This window comes from Cephus cinctus, unplaced genomic scaffold (genome assembly GCF_000341935.2).
Source record: "Cephus cinctus unplaced genomic scaffold, Ccin1 Ccin1_scaffold0586, whole genome shotgun sequence".
Taxonomy (NCBI): Eukaryota; Metazoa; Arthropoda; class Insecta; order Hymenoptera; family Cephidae; genus Cephus; species Cephus cinctus.
Window position 1 is genome coordinate 24,645 of NW_014333234.1, and position 27,523 is coordinate 52,167.

Below are 27,523 nucleotides of genomic sequence, written 5' to 3' on the forward strand. Positions count from 1 at the left end.
AACAAATATATTACTGAATATATGTATAAGTACAACCCAATGATGGTGTTGCTGATAATAATTAGAAACCACTTATGAAAATGCCGGAATGTCTTACAAGTTATGTTTATATAAGAAGATATTGCGATGCCGTCTTCGCTCTCAATCTCACACATGCATATTCACACAGTAGACAGTAGACGTCGTCACAGCCTCAATGTTCACACTCTGTCCTTGTCACAGCGGCCGGTCCATTTATCTTTGATAATAACATTTTATCTACACGACAATATTCTTCGCAGCGGAAATCAATGAACTTATAACTATTCTCACATTGACTGATAACGCTACGCATGCAACTATTCGGGCTCGATACGACTTTATCGACTTACGAGTGGCGATATGTAACAAAACGCGGAACTTCCGTGAAAACGATAGCCTCCGCACGATGCAATTGTGAGGAGCTACTCCAGCCCGAACTATGCGTTCTGGTGTGTATCTGAAGACTAATTTGTCATCGCTTTTTCATCATACTTACTGCCGAAAGTTGGTGGATAGACGGGTGCAAATCTCATAATTTCAGCAGTTTTACCCGTACGAGTGAATTCTGGAATTTTTGGTTCACACGTTCTAGGCACGTTCGTGTTGCGATAAGACTGGAAGGTAGCTTCCTCACATAATGCCGCGGTCTGCATTTCCGAGCTTGCATGGTTCCTTTGTTGCATTCCCGTGTCTTATTAATATGCTTCTTTTATTGGCGTATATGGGAGAAAGTTGAGCCAAAAGCACGGCACGTGACATATATGTTATAGCCTATATAGGCTTAATAGTAACGCTAATTATTATATAGTGGCATGGTAATATTAGCATAATACGAGCTAATTTCAGTTGCCAGTATTGGATCAACATTAGTTACTGAACTCGGCCCAAGAATCGCCAATGTTATTTACATAGTTTGGTGGAATAAATTTTGCCAATTTTGGGCCAATATTACCTATAGATGTGAAAAATATATTTATTTATAACAAATTAATTTCTTTCAATTATAACATTCTTTTTTTCTTGGAATGCGCAACAACCCAGAAGAATCTAATTCGCTTCAAATTCAGTCATTTCACACTTTATTCACGATTGCAAATTTGTATTCGAAGTTAGATTGGAGATAGACTTTTATTATGGCGCATAATTTCTCGGGCATAGTTTCAGGTCATTAAAAATAAATTGTGCTCAGTTCTTTGAGTAAATAACCTCGTGCACAGTTACTTGAATGACATACTTACTGGTGCACAATTTGTCGGTTTACAGTTGAGCGGTGCATGGTTGCACTGCATGTCATGAAAATATTCCACGAAACGGAAGTTCCCGGGAAAGTGTAATAAAAATACTTTTCTCGTGTAAAATCGGTATACTGATTCGTGCAGAATATTTTAGTCGTAGGAAACTTATATGTAGAATATATTTGGAGCAAATTTTTGCGTTTCTAATTATTTTATTGTCATATAACATACACCGTAAGTTCAGATTATTTGAAACTTCATAAAAAATGATTATTATACCAATAAATCAAGAATCCAAATAGAACTTAGTAGTTTTTTTGAGTAAAGTTTTTTGATATAAAAAGAATGTGCTCAGTACATAATATTTGGGCAAGAAATACGGGAAATACAATATCGTTGTTGGATACTAAATCTAATAAGAGGAATTGTTATAATAAAATTATGGTCAAAGAGAATATATTAACATACAATTCTTTGTAAAATGTCATGGTCAATGTAAGAAACTGAAAATCTTTGTGAACAATGATGCATACCGTCACTAAATTTAATTCTTAAGACGTGACAAATTTAAAAATATACAGTGAGAGATGTAGAATATTAACACTAATGCTTAATCTTGTTTGATTAAATTTTGCACGTATTACATTATTTCAAGGGATATTTGAATATGTACCTATGTATTTTGTTATAATAAATAGCAATTAAGTATTCGCCCTATGTGATACATATTTAATATCAATAAAAGGATACGTTTCAAAATTACGTAAAAGAGTATAATTGCAACAGAAAAGTCATCCATATTTAATTTAATAACCATAACGAATAAGATTGTAAATGATTAGGTTCTATGAAAGTAGTTACATAAAAATGGTTTCCATATATTCGTAACGAACTGTTTGAAAAAACTACACTTGAGAACTATTTAATGACTGATCGTACGTACATATACATATGTGCGTAATTTAATATGAATACTATAATGAATTACCTTCACTAGTGGGAGTATCAGCAAGTCGTTAAGACAATAAATGATAATTGATCACACTAATAGGCCCTTTAATAGCCCCGCCTTCATTAAAGTACCTGTACACAACATTTATTCATAAGGAATCAATTCATCATAACCAACACTATTGAACTTAAAAAAAAAATCGTGTTCATTTAGGATACATATGCACAGTATGACTGTACAAACACCATAATAATCCATTACGGTTATTAAGCCGGTATTAAAGACTGCTATGCAGAATCTTGCTACCTAATCCAATAACGAGTTAAGGCTTCAACTAAATCACAGAAGGATCCATGATCCGAAAATACTGCTGTATCTCTTGGTAGATATTTCCACTGTGGTATAAGGAATGCCCATGTAATAACAGGCCAATAGCGATGCGGCATCCCCACCATAAAGAGAAAATATTTCCACCATCACAATAAAGTCTAACCAATAAGAGTTTCCGAATATTCGGACCCGCCTACAACCATTTTCAATTAGAGCCAATTAACGAGTCGCCCACCATTAGATCTCAACCAATCAGCTGCTAGCTGGTTCCTAAGGCTGCCGAGGACGCTGGTCATGTTCACCGAGTAGTGTGAAATATCGCGCCCAAGTGTTATAAGCAAGTTCACACGAAAGTACGAAAGTCTATAAGAGTTTCTGCGGCTGTCGCAGTTACTTCCTATAGTATATACCATAACGGCGTGTAATAATTACTTTGTTTAGGCAACTGTTAGTAGTAGTAATAGCAGCAAGTAGCAAACGGTGCTTGATGATTAAATCGTCTCTAATTGATAAATTCATCAGTGATATACCGTATACGTGTAAACTGTCTATACCTGAGAGCGTATCCGATTACCTCGCCAACGTATGCTTAATAGTGATAATATCATTTTGAGAAATTTCACGGATCTTTTTATACTGCCGCCAAGGTGGTGGTGTTATATTTAAGAGTATGCAATCGACTATCGGAAATACAGGCAGTCCTGGACGTACAGCTTGCTGCGATCGTGATCGTGAAAGACGCATTAATGATGATAATGAGAGAAACGATAGAAATTCGAGCAATTCCAATTCGATACAACAATGTAACTCTTCTGCCCAGCCATTATCACTTGCACTTGAGGATAGAGAACTTTGGACCAGGTTTCAGTGCATTACCAACGAGATGATTGTTACAAAAAATGGAAGGTATGTGGGATTGCGTGCATACAATTTTATTATTTTTTTTCTTACCATCCATGTTCATTAACATAATTTTTGGATCATTGCTTCCAATCTTGTTCTATGAATTTTTACATATACCAAAGATATGTTGACTTCCAGTACATAAAGGATCCTTTTCTTGGCAAGGAAGATTATTTTTTTTAGATTCATAAATGCAAATGTCACTGAACGTATAATTTCTTATCCATGAGTATTGACAACCGATCATTATTGAGAGACTACACCAATTGTTCAATTATCAAAATCATTCTACATTCAATATTACGATTCAAAATACTTTGTTATATGGATATGGATAAAATGGATATAGTAATATTGAGTACCAAATATTCTTTACGTGAAATTTTATAAAGAACACTTTTCGTTATTGACATCTTCATTTTTTTTCGGGATTCGGTGACTGAACGTGTCCAAGAAGTTGTAAATTTTTGCATGCAATCTCGGATGTGATATTAAAAAAAATATAATAAATTCTATCTTTTAATGAATCTCTAAATGAATGATAAGCTGCAAAATTAATAGCTTGTAAATTAAATAAATTGAACATTTTTACATTTACAGTTATGTTTGTATAAATCCTATTTACTGATAGTGATGTAACTTGAATCTACTAGTAAAACTGTAACTTAGATATTATATAATTCAAAGTAAATAACAAAAAGATTCAGTGAAAAATGACAATGCGGTTAGCGCAGTGAATATGATAGTTAAAAAGATTATTCTTATATCGTCTTACAAGATTTTGTAATTAATACGTGTAATATATGCTCGAATCTACTTTTTAGTGCATGATTTATTTTCGTACTATTCAGAAGAATTTAAGTAATTGATCTAACTCTTTTACCGATAAAGATAAAATGTATGTTGTATATTACTGTAGATAGTTATATTTGTCATAAAAAAAAAAATTAATAATCTTGCAAGGAAAATACCAGAGATGTACCCCCCCCCCATTTTCATGAAACTTGGTAGGTAAATAGATTACTTAGAGATGGCGGTCCATATTCGGGTTTAAATGGGTCAGATATGTGAAATACAAAACAATGTTTATAAGCATGTTTGTAAAGACTCAAAATGTGGAGAATCACATTCTGAATCCAAATATACATATGATAAACCACCCTGTTACATCATTTACCGCTGTAACTAGTGGATAAGCCATGTATCAAAATGATGAGAATTAAATTGGCATGCAAAATGAGATATTAATCTTTTACTGCAGTAGAATATTTAACATATTTATTTTACAATGTAAAATAGACAAAAGTTGAAAGGTAGGTTATTACATTTCTCGTATACAAAGTATAACGTAATAACAACATATACTGTCGTCGAAATGTTTCCGGACAAGGACTACAACTGCACTAATTTTTTTTTGCACCAGTCTTTCTCGAACAATATCCGATTAAATCATGTTTACGACTTGTCTATAGGAAAACGTTTATCCCCCTCCCCCGCCTGCGTTATGTTGCCAAAAAAAACTAAAAGAGATGCTAACACTCTCTTTTGGAGAACAAGCTCTAATAAAGACAAAGCATGCAGTGAAGGGCTTGAGTCATTTTCAAAGCAGAGTAATAATGTCCAAAATGAATAGAAAGCTTACTGCATCGGAAATCCAAACGTGGTTCAAAGAAACTCATAAGAAACATATATCATTAACCATTGCCAAGGATCGCTTGCACAGAGCTGACTTTGGAACAGAATTTTTACTAAGAAACCAATTTTACGATTAAATAGGAAGAGGAAACTTCATTGGGCTCAAATGCTGAATCATTGACGATTAGAAACGAATTTTATAAACTGACGTTTTACTTCCATATTTCCCAATTTAAAAATCCCTTGTCCACAAACTTTTCGACGGCAGCGTATATGTGTGTACATAAGATTTGTTTTATGGCTCAAATAACTAGATACAATAATAATATTGTGTGAAGAAATGTTGAAAACACAAAGACTTCCGACACTAAGCACATGTAATTATCGCTGGGGCACCGCATATGACACATTCATGTTCCTTGTATGTACAGATGTACAGCCAATGTTCAACCAATATACAATTCTAAATTAAATCTACTTCGATCGAATTTCAAATTTCTTCAAATTTCCTCTTTACATGATTTTATAGTTCACTCTTTGGATAAGACTGGTTTTACTCGTAAATTTGGTTATTTTCTATCATACAATTCTATACTTATTTTGAAATTTGTTAACCAATGATAAGATGCTTCAAAAGTAAATAAATCGACTTTGTGACTAGCTTGAAGGGCCCATCGACAAACATATGTCACATGGATCATTACTTTTTTGTCATGAACCCCAATAAACTTTTGTAAAGTACGTTCCGAGATTCGCTACAATTTATCTATATAATATCCACCTGCAGTTACTTGTTTCTCCTATCTTTTTAAATATTTTAAAGAGGCATCTTTTTTTATATCTGTGTTTGACTGTTGCCGTACTTAATTTTTTCCTTTTACCGCTTTTCCAGTAGTCAGCTGCAGTTTTTAGGCACGACCGCGGTACGCAAGTGCCTTATAGTTTCTATCGCGAAAAATGTGTGATATGCGATATCTCACGCAATTTTTGGCCGATCGGGCTGAAATTTTGGGGGAGGTCTCCTCTCGTACAAACTAAAAAATTATTTTTTTTATCCCGATCCTCTACGTCGTTTCAAAATGGGAGCACAATTTGATCGATTTTACGATTTTTTCGTGTATTATTTAATAACAATGTTCATGTTACACGATTATCTCTGAGAGACTTCAGTCAATCGGGCTAAAATTTTTTGTGGGGACTCCTCTCATCACTAGAACCTTATGGTTCTATTTTGAGCTTGATCCTGTACATATACGCAGAATACGGTCACCTCCAAAAATCGCTAAAAAAGGTTTTTTGTCTGTAACTCGAATTCTAAGTATTCTACAAAAAAATTTTAAATGGAAAAGTTGTAGATCTTTCAAAAATACAACCTTTTCCTGTTGACATCAAATCATGAAAATGCTTTCTACTCAAGTTAGCAGCCCAAAATCGGGTTTTTACAGCAATAAAAACGCTTTTTAGGCTGTATATTGAAATCTAAGCATTCTACAAAAAAAAGTTAAATGGAAAAGTTGTAGATTTTTGAAATATACAAAGCGCGAACGACGGTGGGCTGGTGAGCGCAAAGCGCGAACGTCAGCGGTTGTGCCTTTCCACTGCGGCCGGAAGGCCGCGTGTGGCGCGCTAGTTTTATATGCAAAATCCATCGGTTCGTCTTCGAAGGGACATGTTGATGCCTTTGTTGCCCAAGTTAGCAGCCCAAAATCGGGTTTTTACAGCAATAAAAACGCTTTTTAGGCTGTATATTGAAATCTAAGCATTCTACAAAAAAAAGTTAAATGGAAAAGTTGTAGATTTTTGAAATATACAAAGCGCGAACGACGGTGGGCTGGTGAGCGCAAAGCGCGAACGTCAGCGGTTGTGCCTTTCCACTGCGGCCGGAAGGCCGCGTGTGGCGCGCTAGTTTTATATGCAAAATCCATCGGTTCGTCTTCGAAGGGACATGTTGATGCCTTTGTTGCTGAATATATTGCTGATGTATTCTCGTCCTGACATTCCCATTTATTATCGCCAACTGTGTGGGTTTCGAGTGTAATCTGTGACGTTATTTTTACGTCACAAAAAATTCCGTATTTGTAACTTCCGTTTTTCGACTTCGGGACGTATTTACGTCCCTTTACCAATAAAATAACACGCAACCGACAGGGAACTCCAGGGTAGTAGACTAAGTATCGGGCACTAGGCTAGTACCAAATTGTACAAATATTTCATACGTTACGACCAGACACACGTACTGAACCATTTGAATAACCAGTCACTGCCAAACGAGGATAAGCCGATCTTACGCCAAGGAACGTGGAGAGCTGCCGTGCCAACCTGACGACTCCACCCTATGTTCGATCCTACCCAAAAAGTAGTAAGGAAGGTTGCCCAAAAGAACAGCGCCGAGGGCTTCACCTCACTTTAGTTTTGTACCACCGGTATTGACAGTCCATATTATTTGGACTAGTACCGAAGACGAGGATGTCTCGAGTTTTGCGAGGCTGTTCATGCTGGAAGATCAGCGGGCCCCAGAGTGGAGGCACCGTAACTGGTTTGCCGCAGGAGGCAAAATTGACGAAACCTACCGAAGACATCAGGATCCCAGCCACTAACGTCAAGGATAGGGCTGAAATCTCACCGCTACCAGAGACCACTGGACACCCCGAGCTACGGCAGCGAGACTGTGAGGATGTTTCGTGTGACTTATAGACTACGACCATAGAGTCAAATTGTTGTGTTTAGTCCGCATTTGGGAACTTTTATTTTAACACCATCCTTCCGAGTATCGTGTATCGCTGTTTAGTGGAAGGCTCCGGCATCTATCGAATATTTTCGAAGTCCATCTCGTAGGAGTAAGGCGATTAAGGGCTCACATATTCCTGCACGCGCTGAAAACCGAGTAAATTTGAAAAATTATTATAAAGCTTATGTGGTGAAAAAAATTAAACTATTGATTTGACAATTTTTATTAACGATTCAGCTCTAATAAAAACAAATTTAAAAAATTGTTGTTTAATATTAACATTATTTTTTATGGGTATAAATTGACTGCTGATGAAAACTATGGCGCCTCCTTGTCGACATCATAACTTCACCAAAAATTATCCAATCTGCAAAAGTAAAAAAGAATCTTATACAATGTATTAATGTATGTATGTAATGTATGTATAATATATTAATTATAGTTTGACGGAGGGTATTTTTTTTAGAAATAAAGAAGTTACAATATGTTAATCTTTAGAATGCAATTTAAGGAGCTTCGATAGTGTCTTATATTACAATTAATTTCCAACTTTAAAAATGAAATTTGGCATACAGCATGTGAAATATGATACGCGACTTGTATTGAAATTCGTATGAGATTCACCGTCTATAAATTCAGATATGTGAACTTGAAGTAGCGACTTTTCAGGATCTTGTGGATTGCGTATATGACGCAAGATGGCATAACGGTTAGGTTTCTGATTTTTTACACGGAACTACCCAACTTCAGGAAATTAAAAAACTAACATCCGATACTTGAAAACGTGTCCAATAAGATAGTATAATAATAATATGGGGTTATCGATGAAATAAATAAATAAATGGATGTAAAACTTCGGTTCGCGAACGGGATAGATCGCTGCGCCGCGATCCAGAATTGACTTGGCAGCGTTGCACTAGAGAATATACATATATATATACGCTCCACACCACTCGCAAATTTTTCTCACATTCACACGCGTACACGTTCTTGTACGTATCGCTCTTCACGTATTAAGTGTTGAAAATCGAAATAATTTTATTAATCGCAATTTTTCATGGAGAAACGAAAAAAAAAATAGATGTTGTTTCGACTAGAAAGTTACTGTCGAACCTTCTTAAAGAAAAAAATGAGTGTTTAATAATTTATAAAAAATTGTCCAACCAAAAAATTAAAAAAACCTCTCGTCAGGATATAGAAAAAATAATGATAAAGATTTTAAAAAATTTTTAAATATTGAAAATTGACTAAGTTATCGTGTCGACGCTGTGTAAAAATGTAGATTCGGGAAAAACGCGTTTAAAGTTTCTGGTAGATACAACGTGAACTTACGGCAGTCTCCCATTCCAGCTTCGTACTGTATACCTTCTTCCTCTTGTATCTTCGTGTTTTTATGGTTTTCTGCCTATTCTATTCCGTCAATTCTAGCTCCTTTTGTGGATTGAATTGATTGTATCCTGGCGTATTTCAAACGGTTAGCATCTTCTTTCGAGAGGGGCGGGCCAGTTAGCCGGTAGCCGTCTCAACCCGATGTCCGGTCACACTTATTGCTATAATTTTGTAACGGAGTGGAATTTTCTTAACAAATTCTGTTTGAAAAATTCTTAAAAGTATAACAAATAAAAATCTGTGAAAAAAGTTCAATTTTTAAAAAATGTCAGGTGTATATGAGCCTTTAAGCCACAGATGTTACTCTAGCATTATTTCGTGTTTATTATTTGAGGAATAGTTCCGCCGGCATGACGGTTGTAGCAGCATAGTAATACGAGTGTACTAAATTATCCCGAGAGTCTTATTAGTTATTTGAGGGCACTACTTTTGATTGTTAGTGAGGACGCGAGTCCAGCCCTACAGTGAACTTCGCGTACACTTCATTCTTTTCTGAGTTACCATTGTGGTCGGGTGCGAATTTTATCTCTTCATTAGTTTCGCTGAGACCGGTAAGAATCACGAAATCTTTTCCGTACACCCGAGTGGAAATTTATTCAGGCTGCCTGAGTTTCCGTCAGGTCCGGGTCAAGTTTTGGGAAGGCTGGCCTTCTCCGGCTCGCCTCCTCTTAGCCTTATCCAGACCTAAACTAATGTCGGTACGTTTGCCTGATCTGGCTTACATTACGTCAGCCTCGTTAAGTCCTGACGTAATATTAATACGCTCCACCGGATCAGGCCTTGCTTCCACCAGTTGAATTTGGGCTTGATCAGGTAATAATATCCCGCATCAGGCAATTTCATGGCAAGCCCTATTATGGAAAATCTGACTTGGCCGTAGTCAGGCGTTATTCAGAGCTGCCGTATTAGGTGTGAAATCAGGCAACACTGAAATCGCCCTAATATGAAACTATATACATGTAATACAACCACCGGCCACCAGAGGGACAAGGATACCCGCAAGCAAAAGTGGATCAATGAGCCGATAAGCTCCAAACTTTATACAATTCTGAAAAAGAGACGAAAAGGTGATAAAAGCTACTAATTTACAACACCTAATAGTCCAATCCATCGCACTACTTCTATATAAAATTTTTTAGAATCAACGAACTAATTTATAATTTGCAGGAATTCTCCTACCCCTTGAAGGCAAGACCTAATACGTCACACTAAATTACTCCACTACCTACGATATTTTCAAAAAATGTTACCTGTTTGTCATTTCAACATCTAGGTATTCATAGGTATATCTAATGAATATCAATATCAAGCAACCGGATATAATACCAATCAGAGCATGATCAGGACCACATATGTGTCCTAATGTGGGTTTTACAGCACCTAGTAGTCCAATCCATCGCACTACTTCTGTATACAATTTTTTAGAATCAAGAAACTTATTTATAATTTGCAGGAATTCTCCTACCCTTTGAAGGCAAGGCCTAATACGTCACATTGAATTACTCCACTACCTACGATATTTTCAAAAAATGTTACCTGTTTGTCATTTCAACATTTAGGTATTCATAGGTATATCTAATGAATATCAATATCAGGCAACCGGATATAATATCAGTCAGAGCATGATCCAGGACCACATATGTTCCCTAAAGTGGGCCCGATCAGTAGCCTGATCAGGGCCTGCTTCGCAGTAGCGTTACACCCCGGATAAGGGCTTCCTGAATCGGCCTTGGTTGGGCCGGATGCCGTTTTGAGGCACACTTTATCAGGGCCGGATCTGAGCCTGAATAAATTTCCACTCGGGATAAAGTCCGTTACATATGGATTATAGTTGGAATAGGTTGAAAAGGCTCTGAGTTATCCCAAATATACAATGCTAGGCCGAATGTCGTTTTAAGGCACACTTTATCAGGGCCGCCTCTGAGCCTGAATAAATTTCCAGTCGGGCAGCTCACTTTCCTATCGTTGTCCGCGTTTCGCATTTTCGTCCAGAGCCTCCGTCTACGGATGATTTTCGTATCCCTAACGTGGAAAAGATTCCGTGTATTGCATATATTTCTTTTGTGAATTAATATTTCTTGATTCTTTAACTTTTTCTTAGTGCAAAAGTCTCGTCACTCTGGAGACCTAACAGAAAGAATCCGCGAGTTCTTACTTCTCGAGAACGCGTGTATCGTAACGTGTTGTCCCGCTTTACGGGAGATCACGTATCGATAACATTAGTTTCCGATTTACTTTGATTTAAATTTTGTCGAATTTATCTAAATTGTTAACGAACTTTTTTAAATTTATTCCGAACTTATCCTTTGTTCATTGTTGAATTTCTAAATTGTCCTAAATAAAAAGACACCTGTTATTGTTTTCTGTTCCGAGGTTCTCGTCCTCCTAACCGGTTCCTTTACCAACATCTAGGCGCTCCATGCCCCTTTATCATCCCGTATCGTCTATGCTAGTCGGTGGCACTTTCTCCGTCCCTTCTGAAATTATTTTGCACATTTCATTCCATGACGCAAAGGTGCGTCTGGCGCCTAATCGGTCTTTTTCGGTATCGTGTTCCGGGGGACAGACATTAGTCATTTCTCGACGGAGAATTAGCTATTTTGCTCTGACAGCTCAGGTATTTTTTTTAGAAGTAGTTTCCGTAATACCCTATCTCTGTTAGGATCTTTCGTCACAAGCCATAGCTCTCTCAAATTTCAGCGATTCAATGTTATGTGCGTCAATTAAAAAACCATTAACAGCATCTTGAAGTGTTTTCTATGGTGTTCACTGATGAGTGTGGTTGTAGCCACATTGTATAAAAATATGATTTGAATAAATGAATCAGGTGTCTGAATATGCTTGTATAGAAATGTACTTTGTTTTCTCTAGAACTTATTTCTTAACGTACTTGTCACTCAGCTGATATTGTTATAGGTTATTATTTTTTTTGTATTTCGCATATTTTCTGCGGTAATTGGTGTGATAGGAAAATCGCTTTGTACGTATGTAAGGGTATCTGATCTCCCTACAACCGAATATGTGCCGCTAATTTTGTGCGCACATCTTATATCTCAAAGCTTTCTTTTTACATACCAAGTTTCATCAAAATTAGAGGGGGAGAGGACATACCTAAAGCACTTTTCTTGTTAATTATAATTTGATTTATTATATATTAGTAGAAAACTATATATTAGGTCGAGACATAAATAACTTCTAATGCAGCTAGGTAAAATTTATTGTTCGTGTCTACCCACAATGAGTCACCGGGACAAACAAGTTTTTGCCTTCACTAAATAGATAAAGGTTCAGTTACTCTTCTGAAAATTGTTTTGTGTGGTGCACGTTATATTAAACTATTGTTCCTAACCCCTAAAATGGAGACAAATTCCGTTTCTGTTTCTTACAAAACTTTTGAATGGAAAACCCCTCAATTCTGAAGAGCAAGTCAATCAGGCTGTCGAAAGTATCTTCTAGTCCAAATCAATCGCATTTTATGAGGAAGGTATTTATAAGCTGCCAGGAAGAACGCCATACATAATAGTGGTAAATACATAATAAATTAATATAATTTTTTTATTTAATGAAAGTAAAATAAATGTCTGATAAGAAAACGGAAGTTATTTGTGACTTGATCTAATATTTTTTGCTTTTCGGTAATGGACGCAATGTGAATTATTTTTATTCGATGAATGTGTTATGGTTATGTCGACGTACTTGTCGTATTTTCTTACATATTACCTTCATATGTTCACTGATTATTTATAGCATTTATTATTGAGGTCCAGGTAATAAAAGTTATTAAACTATAAAATTTAAATTATACAAATTTCTTTCAGTGATATAAATTATGATTCATATAAGAAGTCTTTTAAAGAATGTCTACGTCGTCAAACGGCGCCGATGTTCACATATTTCTTACGAGGGACCCCTTATATAAATATTATATCCGCAGGTTGTTTATGTTTAGCAGCACTTGGAAAACAGGATTAGATTGTGAAAAATGCAAAAGTTATATATTTAAGCGTTTCTAATTTTTTAGATAAAGGTTGATATAGTTAACATCAAAGTTTACTGTTACTAGCTATTCAGTGTAAAATCGGGCGGAATCCGGGATAAAATTCCACGATTCGGTTACCATTTCTTGCCGTTAATTACATAAACGATGGTTCTAAAGACATTTTATAAAATTCACATTCAATTATACACAACATGGGTCTTCAAGCGTTTGGTTTCTAGATAAAGGTACTACTAATTATTGCATTACTTTACAGTGTATCTTACACGTTTGTACGTACCCATCTGATTTTTAATAGTATTACATGTATCTTCTATGCATACAGTTATATTTCAGTGAGCATTTATGGATATGTATCACAAATTTTTAATAGCGTGCTCACTAAGGCAAACTATGTTTGTATTCTCAGAGCAAATAGTATAGTGACTCTACATGCTATCTGCTGCTGACCGCCTACAGTCTGTCCTCTTTATTTGATTTAATAATTCATTTCTCATTGTTGTAATTATAAGCTAGTAAGGTAAGTATACAAGTGGCTCCAGACTTCCGCAAATATGAACATTTATTAAGTATTCCATGATTAATATTGCAAATGTAACAATTGTAAGATCGTCAACTGTACTTAATTGATGTATAGAAAAAATTTCAATAACCATCCTGCGTGGATTATAATTTATTTTTAGACATTTATTTAGGCCCGTGCATGACGGAGGTAGTTTAACGTATTTCTTATCGAATATGCTAAGGAATGCAAAAAAACTTTTCAGCGCTTATTGTTAAACTTTTACGTGTTTTCGAGATAAGTTATAACTTATTCTGTCGCGCCTCGACGACAAAAGAGAAATTGAAAAATTGGTTTCAAGAAGTTTCAGATTATTTAGATAGCAAGAGCCTGCTAAATATCGACCCTATACATATACTAACGTCTATAATTGCGATGAAAGTGGATTCTTTTTATGTTTAGAGGCAGTTAACGTAATTCTTGCGAGAGAGGGGGCGGGGGATTGATGAAAGATCGCCCCTAGCAGAAATTTATTCCTGCGGGGATCCGGGCCGTATCAGGCTGTCCCTAACTGATAATCCGGCCCAGATCATGCCGCTCTTCCGACCCTGATGTGGCATGTAACGACATTTCTGATCCGGCACTGATCAGGCTACTAATCGGGCCCACATTAGGGAACATATGTGGTCCTGATCATGCCCTGCCTGATTGGTATTATATCCGTTTGCCTGATATTGATATACATTAGATATATGTACATTGTACATATGTATAGACGTTGAAATGACAAACAGGTAACAGTTTTTGAAAATATCGTTGGTAGTGGAGTAATTCAGTGTGACGTATGAGGCCTTGCTTTCAAGGGATAGGAGAATTCCTGCAAATTATAAAATAGTTTGTTGATTCTAAAAAATTGTATATAGAAGCAGTGCGATGGATTGGACTACTAGGTGCTGCAAGTTAGTAGCTTTTATCGCCTCTTCGTCTCTTTTACAGAATTCTATAAAGTTTGGAGCTTATAGGCTCATTGACCCACTTTTGCTTGCGGGTATCCCTGTCCCTCTGGTGGCCGGTGGTTGTATTACATGTATATAGTTTCATATTAGGGCGATTTCAGTGTTGCCTGATTTCACACCTAATACGGCAGCTCTGTATAACGCCTTACTACGGCCAAGTCAGATTTTCCATAATAGGGCTAGCTGTGACAGTGCCTGATGAGGGCCTGATCCTGGTCAGGATCTATATTTCAGGCTGTTCACATTTACAAATATTGTACTGATGCATGATCAGGGCAGGATGTGGGCCTCATCCGGCTATCCTGATCAGGCATGCTATACCGATACCTGATCCGAACCTGATACGCCATCAGGCAGCCTGAACAAATTTTTGCTAGGAGCTCGTAAGGCAAAAATTCGCATTTGTGTCCAATTTCGTCTATGCGCAACTAGTAGGCTTGGAGTATCGGTACTTCAGACAACGGATGATTGCCGAAATATTTTTCCAATTTATATCAAATGTCTTCTACCTGTGGTTGCAGCAAAACAATATTGAGCTTCCAGTCGTTCTCTTCATTGACAGGCATTCGTCCCGTTGCACTTTACCGTTTAGCAATTTCTGCAGAGAAGTTAAAGTTGAACTAATCGCTCTATATCTCAACGCTATTCACATATTAAAGTGATTGAATATTACCGTTTTCCATCTGCTGGAAAGTCCGTGGATCAGATCCGTGAATCAGTGGAGACTCGAGAACAACGGATTGCGATTGAAGAAAGAACAATTTGCATCTGACTCTCTGGATCTCGTAGAAACCAAAACAAATAGATTTCGATCGTTAAGACTTGCCTCTCTTTTTGCAGATACTGTTGATTTCAACGTTCTTCGCAAAGGAATAACATTAAACGATGATAATTGTAGTGATGCTCCTAGTACGCTTCAGGCCAAGTCCATTTTCGCCAAGCACTTAAAGTTAATAGAGCAGCAAATGTTCACAATTGTGTTCAGGGCTTTCAAAGAATCAGATAGTTTTAATGTTTGGATTGGTGAAAGAACGAATCGAGGGTTCTATCAATATTGTCGGGAAATTAAGAGACTCGCTGGTATATTATACGGGAGGTAAATTGTTTTCGGACAATTTTTAAAGAAAGGCGAGCCCCCTCAAGAAATAATACCGATAAAGCCATTCTAAACATATGCTATGATTGTTGTTAATCTAAAAGTAAAATAACTTTCTTATTTATCATGAAAAAGGTTAGATTAATATATGGCGAATGCCATGCAAAATGGGCTATCTTGAGAAACACGTCAAATCAATCACTTTGTTATTACAAATCACATGATTGATTATTTTTATTTATTTCAAAAGATTTTTTTGCGTTAGTAAACATAATCTGCCAAATAATTTATTAGTTTAAAGTGTTCTACTGAGAAAATCGGACACTTGACAGGCGGCTAGGTTTTATAAATTTTAAATCACTGTTTAATCAAATATAGAACACTAACTTATTATTCATTTAAAAAACAAAATTACCGTTGCTTCTTCAAAATTTTTAAACACAAAAACTTTCTAGACGTATGCAATTTGTAAATCTTATCTCTTTGATTTACTAAAATTTCTATTAATTTTATGAATCGCCCATCTTACTCCACCGGATACGCATTGGCCCATCTTCCTCCACTATATAATATTTCGATATTTATTTTTGAATACGTCTAGTAATGGAATCGCCTGAAGTTTGCTATTTTCCTCCAATAGTAAAAGTTCTACAAAATTTGCTGCTGAGATTAACAACTATCACAGAGTATAGTCTTGATTAATTCAAGAAGGCGAAACAAGTTTTATTGTTAGTTATAAATCCTTTTTGACTTGAAAGCCGCCGACGACTGTGCTGGTGTTGAAGAAAATATTATATGAGAACGGCACAACATTACGCTATAAAGAATACCCGAAATGTGTACCTCAATAAAATTTTAATGGTGAGGCACATGAAGGGACGGCAATATTTTGAAGCTACTACAAACATGTCATATAGTTTATTTTACTACCATCACTATTTACAGAAGATAAACTTCAGGGGCAATTTACTTACAGTTCGTAAATAGGATTCTTTGTCCTATTGAAAAAGTTGGGATAGTTGCTCATTTTTATTTATTTTCAACGTAAACATTAGGTAATTAAATTTTTGGTTTGATATTTATTAATTTTTTTAATATTTAAATTTTATATAGTTGTTTAGCTTAATTCATAGTATCTTATCTTTTATTTTTCCTATTAAATTATGGCATAATTTTAGTATCTATTGTTTTAACTTGAGCCTTTCCCTGTGCTTTCATTGTAAAGGATGGTAATATAATGAAAAATAACTGTAACATTAGCCCGAAGATTATAGAAATTTTGTATACTGTATAACGTGGTATTAGAGTCTGGAGGGAGCTCCGTCTAGGAATTATCAAAAAATAAATAAAAAATATTTATCAAGATGGACAGATTCTCTCCAAAGTTCTAATCTAATTTGGCGAGCGAATGAAGCAAGCAAGTCCAACACAATACATTTTTGGTAAAATGTTCAAAGAATACCCCGTAGTATGTCATTAGAGGGCACCTTCAAATATTATTTTTTTGGATAAATGACTATAAAATTACGTAAAAATGTATGATAGTGACGTCATAGGCCTCTAAAATATTTTCAAGGAAGGGGAAACTGATTACAAAAATATTTTTAAGCATGTTAATGGTGAAAAAGGGCCAGACGGCGTTTTCTTTGAGCATTTGTTACAAAAACTGTTGTATTTAGCTATTAACAAATGAGTATAAGACTCGTGTGATTGGTGTGCCCGCCTAACGGCTCGTATACCAAACTTCGCACTCATGTATTATACTCATTCGTACTAGATATACAATAATAGTACTTTCTTCAACAGCGGAGCGAAAACGCTCGTTTTCGCTCCGCTCGGGAGGAGCGAAAACGGGCAATTCTCGAATGGGGAAACGTGGAAGATTGAAAAATTGAATAGGAGTGAGGTGACATTTGCCGACGAATCCAACGACCAGCTACCACCAGGGCAACTGTTTTTTTCACGTAAGCTGTACGATGCACAGATGTTTCATTGTGATTTCCTAAGTTACCAAACTAATCTGCTTATTGGCACCGTCCCAAGAATCACCCACTACGTGAAAACTCGTGTTCGCTCCGCTGTTGAAGAAAATAGTATGTGAACCGCGAGAGAAAACGGGCGTTTGTGCCTTGTATAAAGTTGAGAACCCCTCGGCTTCGCCTCGGGAACCTCAACTTGGTATGCGACGCAGAAACGCCCGTTTTCGCTCTCGGTGCACAATATACTATTATGTAACTCATGCATGAAAAACGCTACTTTTCGTGCCTCCGAAGTGTGGCGAAAGTGACGCTTTATAATTAAGGATACGATAAAAATGCTGCGCATGCGCAAATCGACCCAATTTTACATTATCGCCCTAGTGCTTTCTTCTCGTCCGAGTGCGATAAAGTAAACTTTGTTTTCGCGCGCTGTCATGAAATGCATTCACTTTGGAAGCCTTCCTTGCTCTTCTTATGGCTGCCTCCTCCAATGAAGAGATGTTCCAGTCACTTTGGAGGCACAGAGAGTAGCGTTTTTCATGCATTCGTTACAGAAAATGTTATGCAATACTGGTACAATGAAGCGAATATTGTACGCAGATCGTGAAGTTTGTCACACTCGCCGCACTCGTCAAACAAACAGCACTCGCCTTCAGCTCGTGTCGTTGTGTTACTCGTGTGCGGCTCGTGCGACCAACTTCACCGCCTGCCTATAAAGTTCGCTTTCTCGCACTCGTATCGCAATAGTACTATTATGTAACTCATGCATGAAAAACGCTACTTTTCGTGTCTCCAAAATGTGGCAAAAGTGGCGCTTTATAACTAAGGATAGGATAAAAATGCTGTGCGTGCACAGATCGGCCCAATTTTACATTATCGCACTAGTGCTTTCTTCTTGCCCTAGTGCGATAAAGTAAACTTTGTTCTCGCGCGCTTTCATGAAATGCATTCACATTCGCAAAGTTTTTAATAGCATTCATGTGGAGCGCGCGTGAATGGGTGTATGTATACATACATATGTGTGCTTCGACATAGTTCCTCGTATTTTAGGTGACAGTTTTTAGAGATACAGGATGTCCAGGTGTTTCTCTCCGTAGTTTCCTGCATCTAGGTGTCAGACGTGGAAGTTCAGGGTGTTCAGGTGTTCTGCTCCGTAGTTTGTTGTATCTAGGTGTCGGACGTAGAAGTCCAGAAAAGTGTGTAACGAGTGCCGCTTTGGTGCTTCGCTCAAACTATAGTATCCTCTCTAATGTTCACACGGCTTGAGGTACGTAAATAATCCAGCACACTCTCCTCTCTTACGTTTACCACACGGCTTCAACAAGCTGGACACCATTAACGACGCTTATATACATTGAAGATTACATTTTCTTTACAAATTTCTATATATCTTTATGCATTTCTAGAAAAAAGGACTTACAAATTAAATTTATATGACATTAAACATTTTCGAAACGCAATATATTTTTCTGATTAATGACATCATAATGCATTTACATTTTATATCTGTGACAATATAGATTTCAGTGGTTAGAGCTTCTATGTCCCGTTGAGCAACAAAAACTTGTGATATCCCCCAAAAAACACTTACGTGTAAAAAACTACGCCAAGTACAGGAGTGCTGTGTATTCCTCTAATAAAAAGTATTGATATCAAATTATTGAGGCCAAGTACATAAGTCACTACATGTTTGCCTATTATATGATCTAGCACTGGCCCATCATTTTAATAGTATTTTCAAAATTTCCTATAACGTTTACACTACTCTTTTACATTATTACTGCTTCTCGAAGTTGATTATAATTTATTGGTTATTTAATAATTAATAAAACTTTAGCTCATTCCTTATCGAGTACTACTTGGCGGATCCGTTCATTTCTTGATATAAATTTGGGTTCATTAGGACTGTCATTAAACTCAAAACCAATGTCAACTTTCTATATAGAGCTTGTTAACGATAACTCGTCAATAATAATCACGGTAAAAGCTTAATAACAAACATATAGTTTTAGGATACTATTAGTACGTTCAAAGTAAGTACTTTGGAATTCCTGACACGGACCCGCCAAGTAGTACTCGATAAGGAATCACCTAAAGTTTTATTAATTATTAAATAACCATTAAATCATAATCAACTGCGAGAAGCAGTAGTAATGTAAAAGAGTAGTTTAAACGTTATAGGAAATTTTGACAATACTATTAAAATGATGGGCCAGTGCTAGATCATATAATAGGGAAACATGTAGTGACTTATGTACTTGGCCTCAATAATTTGATATCAATACTTTTTATTAGAGGAATACACAGCACTCCTGTACTTGGCGTAGTTTTTTACACGTAAGTGTTTTTTGGGGGATATCACAAGTTTTTGTTGCTCAACGGGACATAGAAGCTCTAACCACTGAAATCTATATTGTCACAGATATAAAATGTAAATGCATTATGATGTCATTAATCAGAAAAATATATTGCGTTTCGAAAATGTTTAATGTCATATAAATTTAATTTGTAAGTCCTTTTTTCTAGAAATGCATAAAGATATATAGAAATTTGTAAAGAAAGACAGCGCTCCTGAACTTGGCGTAGTTTTTAACACGTAAGTGTTTTTGGGGGATATTAATTTTTCAAACCAATTCGAATCATTATTAAAATTATCAATTTTGTAAATAATCGAATGATAATGTATTGATTCTTAAAGTATCAATATTTTAAGAATAAAAACAGATTTGTGTCTAAGAATTATTATCTCCTGAACGGTAAGATGGCGTCACCAGTGATGTCAGCTACATTTGTGTATTACTACATAAAGTTTTTTTTTTTACCATTCTAGGGTTAATTAGACGGCTTCAAAATTGTAATAAAAATAAAAATTGCTCAGCGATCCACTTAGTTGAATTTTTATTCATTATGCCAAACTGCTGTAAAAACTGTTCATATTTATTGTCTCTGCATCGTAAAACTCATTATGAGATTTACAATTTACTGACATGTCTGGAAAGATTTAATTAGTCAAATACATTATACAATTATGATATAACTTAATTAGGACAGTATAAGATACATGATGCACATATATCCTAAAAAAGAAGTTTTATTCGATATTTTTAATAACCTCGCAAATAGTGTTAAAAGTTACTTTTGGTTCTTTGTTAGTTTAACATTCTACTAGAAATTTTAAACAGTATCTCGATGGCCAATTATACATGCATACACCGATAGTTCTGAAGAAAATCAAACTCTTGGTTGGTCGAAATTGTTCGATACAAGAGTTCTGACTAATCAGAAGTTTGATTTTCTAAATGTATGACTTTTACAGCAATGCTGTGATGGCGCCACAATTGCTTGATTTTGTAGGATTTGGTTTAATCTGGCGGTATCCTGAGTCAGAGTAGTCGACCGGTAAGCGAAAGCTCCCGGGTTCGAATCCCGACCCAAACATCTCGCATTTTTCTTTAGATTATCCCTTAGAATAACACATTTCCATGGGTTATATACTTGATGAACAAAAACTTGTGATATCCCCCAAATCCCGTTATAGGAACTCTTACTCTAGTGCTAGATCATAAAATATGCAGCTACGTAGTAAATTATGTACTTGACATTCAAATAAGATTTAAATATTTTTTATTAGCGGAACAATAATGCACGATATAATACAAGGAATTTACAAGGAAAATACAAGCAATTCTATACTTGGCAAGGTTTTTTATATGAAAGTGTTTTTATAGGGTAAATTATAACAATCAAATTCTGGTAACTCATTATAACAGAAATTCATTTTTACATTTAAAATATGAAGAAAATTTAAAACCTTGATATGCAATTGCATATATCATATTATGGAACTGTGGTATGGGGAGCGGGTCCTGAGATAAAGGACATTAGGAGATACGTACCGGAAATGTTAATTTAAATCAGTATGTTTAGTTAAAGATAGATTTTAAGGTAATGCAGATGCCAAAGTATAATAATAATCAGGCCCAATGCGAGGTCAATGTCCACACAGTCTTTGTGCTTTGTTCAGAGTTTAGAGATAAGTACGGTTCTCCTCGATGAGAAGATTAAGGACAATTCTGGATTGAATGACGAAGAAGACAGACATGTCCAGGTCGGTAGATCCGAAAGAACTCGATGTAGGCAACACCTAGCTGATAATAAGTCTATTTAATTCATTCCATTCTACATAATTTGATAATTCACTGTACTTGCTGTAATATCCATAGTACTCTAAGAAAAGCAATTCAAATTATTATTTTCAGTGATGCATAAACAAATCAATATATGTATATCGCTGTGCAAACATAGCAACGAGTTAAGCACAATATAAAGATGCTACGAATTTGTATGGCATTTCTCAAATTAAAGAACAAGTAGATCTATTTTTATGAATGAAATATTTTTCACGCATATCTCATAATTAATTATTAAATGTGAATATCTTTTTACTGTGATTTTTTGTATGAATTTTTGTCTGTAATGAAATAATATGCAATAATAGTACATTGTGTTCCAACAGGGTAAAATGGCACTTTTAAGGTCAAGTGCGATGTTTTCAGTACGAGTCGCAGACGAGCGCGCGAGACGAAGACGAGTATTGAAAACATCGCACGCGGTCTTAAAAGGCCTACACCCGAGGTGCACACGGTATTTTGTGTAACACCATGTTTTCTGAGCTGTTTTGTTGCTGTATTAGGAAGCTGTTATGTACGCGGGAACTGTGTCATAGGCAAATGGTGTTTGCTACTGAAGGGCGGGCGTGCGAAGAGTCGAAGGGGCTGCGCCCTTTGCGGGGCTAGAAGGGGAAGCCCCACAGGGATACTAAACTTAGTTTTTAAATGATTATTAACATAAATTACGAGATTCCAATTCTTCATTTATTTATATCTTTTTTTTTTAACAAAAAATACTATGTCGGCGCGTTTATTTGGATCTTATGCAATTTCATTTGAAAGTGAGGTTTACGATTTTTCTCGTCGGGGAGGAAAAAAAAGTAACTTCCACTTTTAAGCTCTAGAAGTCCGAGGAGGGATTAAAAGTACTACTTTACTCCCTGTCTAGATGCACCGAAAAGTGACGGAAACATGGTAGCGTTATATAATAGTACATTATGCAACAAGGGAGTAAAGTCGTTGATTATCCTCCAAAAAACACTTACGTGTAAAAAACTACGCCAAGTACAGGATTGCTGTGAATTCCTCTAACAAAAAGTATTGATATCATATTATTGAGGCCAAGTACATAAGTCACTACATGTTTTCCTATTATATGATCTAGCACTGGCCCATCATTTTAATTATATTTTCAATATTTCCTATAACGTTTTCGCTACTTTTTTATGTTACTACTGCTTCCCGTATTTAATTACGATTTAATGGTGATTTAATAATTAATAAAACTGTAGGTGATTCCTTATCGAGTACTACTTGGCATGTCCGTGCCAGGAATTCCAAAGTACTTACTTTGTAATGAAATTCAGTTAGAAAGAAGTTGAGTCACTTAGGAATTTCGTAAGCTTTGATACAAGTCTCAACTACGTGGTGTAATCAGTGCCATCTGTTATCTAAAAAAGTAGTTGGAGGTACGAAGACGACGACGATGACTGAACAGAATTAAAATCATCTCGTTTGCTATTTCAATACGCCTTGATTTCGTACAGCAATTGTATAGATCTTGGTGCCGATCGATTCAGAACGGGAAACCTAAACACAGAAAACTATGCAGAGGGACACTTGAACACTCTGAACTTCCACATCTAACACCTAGATACAAGAAACTACGGAGCGGAACACCTGGACGCCCTGGACTTCCACGCCCGACACCTAGATACAAGAAACTACGGAGCGGAACACCTGGACGCCCTGGACTTCCACGCCCGACACCTAGATACAAGAAACTACGAAGCGTAACACCTGGACACCCTGGACTTCCAAATCCGACACCTACATACAAGAAAGTAAGGAGCGGAACACCTGGACACCCTTGACTTCCACGTCTGACACCTAGATGCAGGAAACTACGGAGAGGAGCATCTGGAAATCCCATATCTCTAAAAATTGTCACCTAAAATACGAGGAACTATGTTAAAGCACACACATACACACATACGTACACACGCGCTCCAGATGAAAGCCTTAATAATTCTCTACTATTGTGAAAGCAGCCTTATGTCAACTGGAAATTCGGTGTGAACGGTAGCTTCACGTACAAAGTGTATTTGATTGTGTTGTGTATTCGTAAATTACCAACACCATCCAGAGTACAAATAGGTAAAGAAGGCAAAGCAGTCAGCGCCATCTGTCGTGTAACAAATGCGATGGACGTGCGAAGACGACGACGACGACGACAAGGACGACGACGGAACTTTATTATATATTTTATGTCAGTTGGAACGGTTAAATTTTATTTATTCACGACTGAGCTATAATAGCCACTTTATTCCCTGAAAAGCAGGACTAAATTAGCATTTTATTCCCGCATATTTGGTTTTGCCGCAAATTTACTTTATTCCCGCAAAATTTTGAATTTGTTTTTTAATTTTTAATTTTTTTGAAAATTTTTGAAAGATTTGAAAAGGTGAAAAATTTAAAATATTTGAATTTTTTGAATATTTGAAAAAACGTATATTTCCATCATAATGACGGTGGCTGAGTAAGTCCCACTTTTCAAGAAATAAAGTGGCTACATAGTTTAGTCGTGAATAAAGCACTATATGTAACACGAGAGTAAAGTCGGTTATTCCCTCGGGTGATTTACTGCCCTCCCTTCGCTCGGGCAGTGAACTCTCACCCGCGGGAATAATCGACGACTTTACTCCCTTGTTGCATAATGTACTATTAGTAGTTTAAGGTTTTGGAAAAGGTATGTATCGAGTATTTTTTTATTTTTAGGCGGATGTTTCCTGTAGTGAAGGTAATAGCAAGAGGACTTGAACCGACGGCTATGTACACCTTGCTGTTGGAATTTGTACAAATTGACCCACATAGGTAAATTAAACAGAATATGTATGTTAACGAATACCGTTAGATGATGTGGAAGAAATTGTTTCATTTGAGGTAGTATTCATAAATGAAATATTACATTCTTTACTACTTTTTTAGATGGAAATATGTAAATGGGGAATGGGTACCTGGTGGAAAAGCCGAGGTAGCACCACCAAATCCCATTTATATTCATCCAGAGAGTCCAAATTTTGGTGCACATTGGATGAAAGAAGCTGTATCATTTGCTAAAGTGAAATTGACTAATAAATCTAACGGAAATGGTCAGATTATGCTAAACTCGCTACATAAATATGAGCCGCGAGTTCACCTAGTTCGAGTTGGTGCCGAAGAACAAAGAACGGTTAGTATTATTATTCAATTTCAACATTTAAATTATTGTTGTAATATACTGTTCAGAATACACTTTTTTAATTCTTTTTCAAGGTATTCAATTCAGAAATCTAATCAAGTTATTGTATTGTTTCTATCTGATGTTCCATATTTGATTATTCTACGAATAACTTCTAGTCAAAATAAATTGTTCGTTTTCTTATTTTGATTCAATATAGGTGTTTCATAGTACGAAACGCAGGAAGTTCTGAACTCGATACACGCAAACTAGATGATATATTGAAAATCAATATGTAAATGACGTTTATTTATTAATAAATGAATACTTTATTTTTTCATAGGTTCTTACCTATAGATTTCCAGAAACACAATTTATTGCTGTGACGGCCTATCAAAATGAAGAAGTAACTACTTTAAAAATTAAATATAACCCATTCGCTAAAGCATTTTTGGATGCGAAGGAAAGACCGAGCGATACTCAGTCATATCCCCAATGTAAGTATTTTAAAACGCTTATTGTAACACCTAAGTGGAATGAGGGGAAGTCCTGAAAAACAAGTATACTTTTCTAAACACGAAAATGCTGGTAAACTTTAAACACACATTTTTATTGAAAAATCAAAAGACTGTTACACCTTGCGGTAAGTACAGGTCACGCATACTCTTAGTCCACTAAAATTGTACACTCTGAGATGGCATTTGTAAGTCAAAAATTTTGTTTTCAATCATTTAAAAGTACAGTCTAGAAAAAATTTCTGAATCTTAATAAATAGGAACAGTGTTTCGGAACAAGAATACCAGTATTTCAGAACTCTTCGAAGAATAGGGAACTTCAGCATCGAAGCTCCCTTAGCCCGCATGATGCAGACTATTCGAAAGCCATGAATTTGACTAAATACGAACCTCTTACTTCAAAGGTTAAAAATTGCTAGCTGTTTAATTTTCAATGAAGAAAACATATTTCGTTTAAGAACAATTCTGTTCAAATTTTATTTACGACAGTTGTGTTGTCTTGGACTACTGTAGCATGTCATTCAGGAATAATCAGAAACAGAAATGAGCAGTGCAGGAAACAGTATATTAAGTAAGCTTCACAATGAGGCTCTAATTGATGTTGTACGATCTATAATTCTTAAATTATGAAATTTTAAAATAAACCTTTGGAAGTTCATAAAGAATTACGCGCCAGGAATCTCTGAAGGGTAATAATTTTACAAATAAACTAAAACCTTGCTAAAATTTTTTGGTGAAAAATTAAATTTTTTATGAAGACAATCTTACTCTTTATTCAGATGACTAGTTTTATTTTAAGCATACATCAAATTAAATTTTGTATACCTCGTTTTTAAGAAAACTTTTCATATTCTGTTTTTAATTCAATGTAATTCAGTTCACAAGGTGAAAAAACGAAAAGTATGCTTTTCATTATAATAACTCTAATTTTCAATCACAAAATTTAGATAGGGTTTTAATTACTTTGTAAAATTATCACCGTTCAGCTATATAAAGGAAATTTCGATATCTTCATTTTTCAATGACTGACAAGTAATTTTGTGTGAATATCAGAAGGTTTATTTAAAAACTTCACACTTCGCGAATCATAAGTAGTATAATATTAATAAGGGGTTCACCGTAAATATTTATTTACAGGGGCTTATTCAATATGCTTTAGGTGGCCCATTGATAGAAATCGTGTAGATCTCATAGGCAAAGAGTTATTCGCGATGAAACGCAATGAGAATAATTGAGAAATATATTATTGTTTAAAACTATTGACGCAAGAGGAGTTCATTGAGTTTCAGAAATTGGTTTTAAAATGCAGATTCTGAATTGATAAATAAAAATATCTTGATAAACTAATGTCACGTCATCATAGGATTTAAATACGAATTTCACTGAACTACTTGCACCGGGTGAGATTTGACTAGTAGATGTACAAGGAGAGTTCTGGCTCAAGATTCCTGCAGCGATACGTTACCGACCTCTGGGTTTGCGTCCGTGCTTAGTTAGCGATGTTGGCGCCCCCTGTGGATAGTAAGTTAGGGCGATTGGGCCCCCTATGAAAGATTTCTGCTTACCGACGCCTCCGGAATTTTGAAGAGGGTGCCGCGCGCACAAGTCGATGGCGCCAACCCCCTTCATCGGCTAATGTCATCGGAAGGGGGCCTTGGTTTTACGTCAGCTTTCAGGCGTTTTACGGCAGATTTCAGAAGTTTTACATCAGACGTAATTGAGTACATTCTAGATCCTTCTATTGCAACCCCACCTTAGTCTCATCCCTGACACATTGACCTCGCACGTGGAAGCGGTGGATTTCAAAGGAGATGATCGGCAACGTTACCGAATTTTGTACTTGCGATCCTCTGGCAGCTGCTACCCCCCTTTCCCTTCACACTTCCCCCCCCCCCC

The 27,523-nt window shown here is 36.0% G+C and overlaps 1 protein-coding gene across 1 annotated transcript; it reads left to right on the forward strand.

Moving 5' to 3' along the window:
• The first annotated feature begins 2,861 nt into the window (after positions 1–2,861).
• LOC107268808 (T-related protein) lies at positions 2,862–27,491 on the forward strand. Its single transcript, XM_025086096.1, has 5 exons — positions 2,862–3,444; positions 24,671–24,766; positions 24,881–25,124; positions 25,456–25,609; positions 26,765–27,491. The coding sequence occupies exons 1-5, from the start codon at positions 3,209–3,211 to the stop codon at positions 26,860–26,862; spliced, it is 828 nt and encodes a 275-aa protein (XP_024941864.1). The 5' UTR covers positions 2,862–3,208; the 3' UTR covers positions 26,863–27,491.
• Positions 27,492–27,523: the final 32 nt, after the last annotated feature.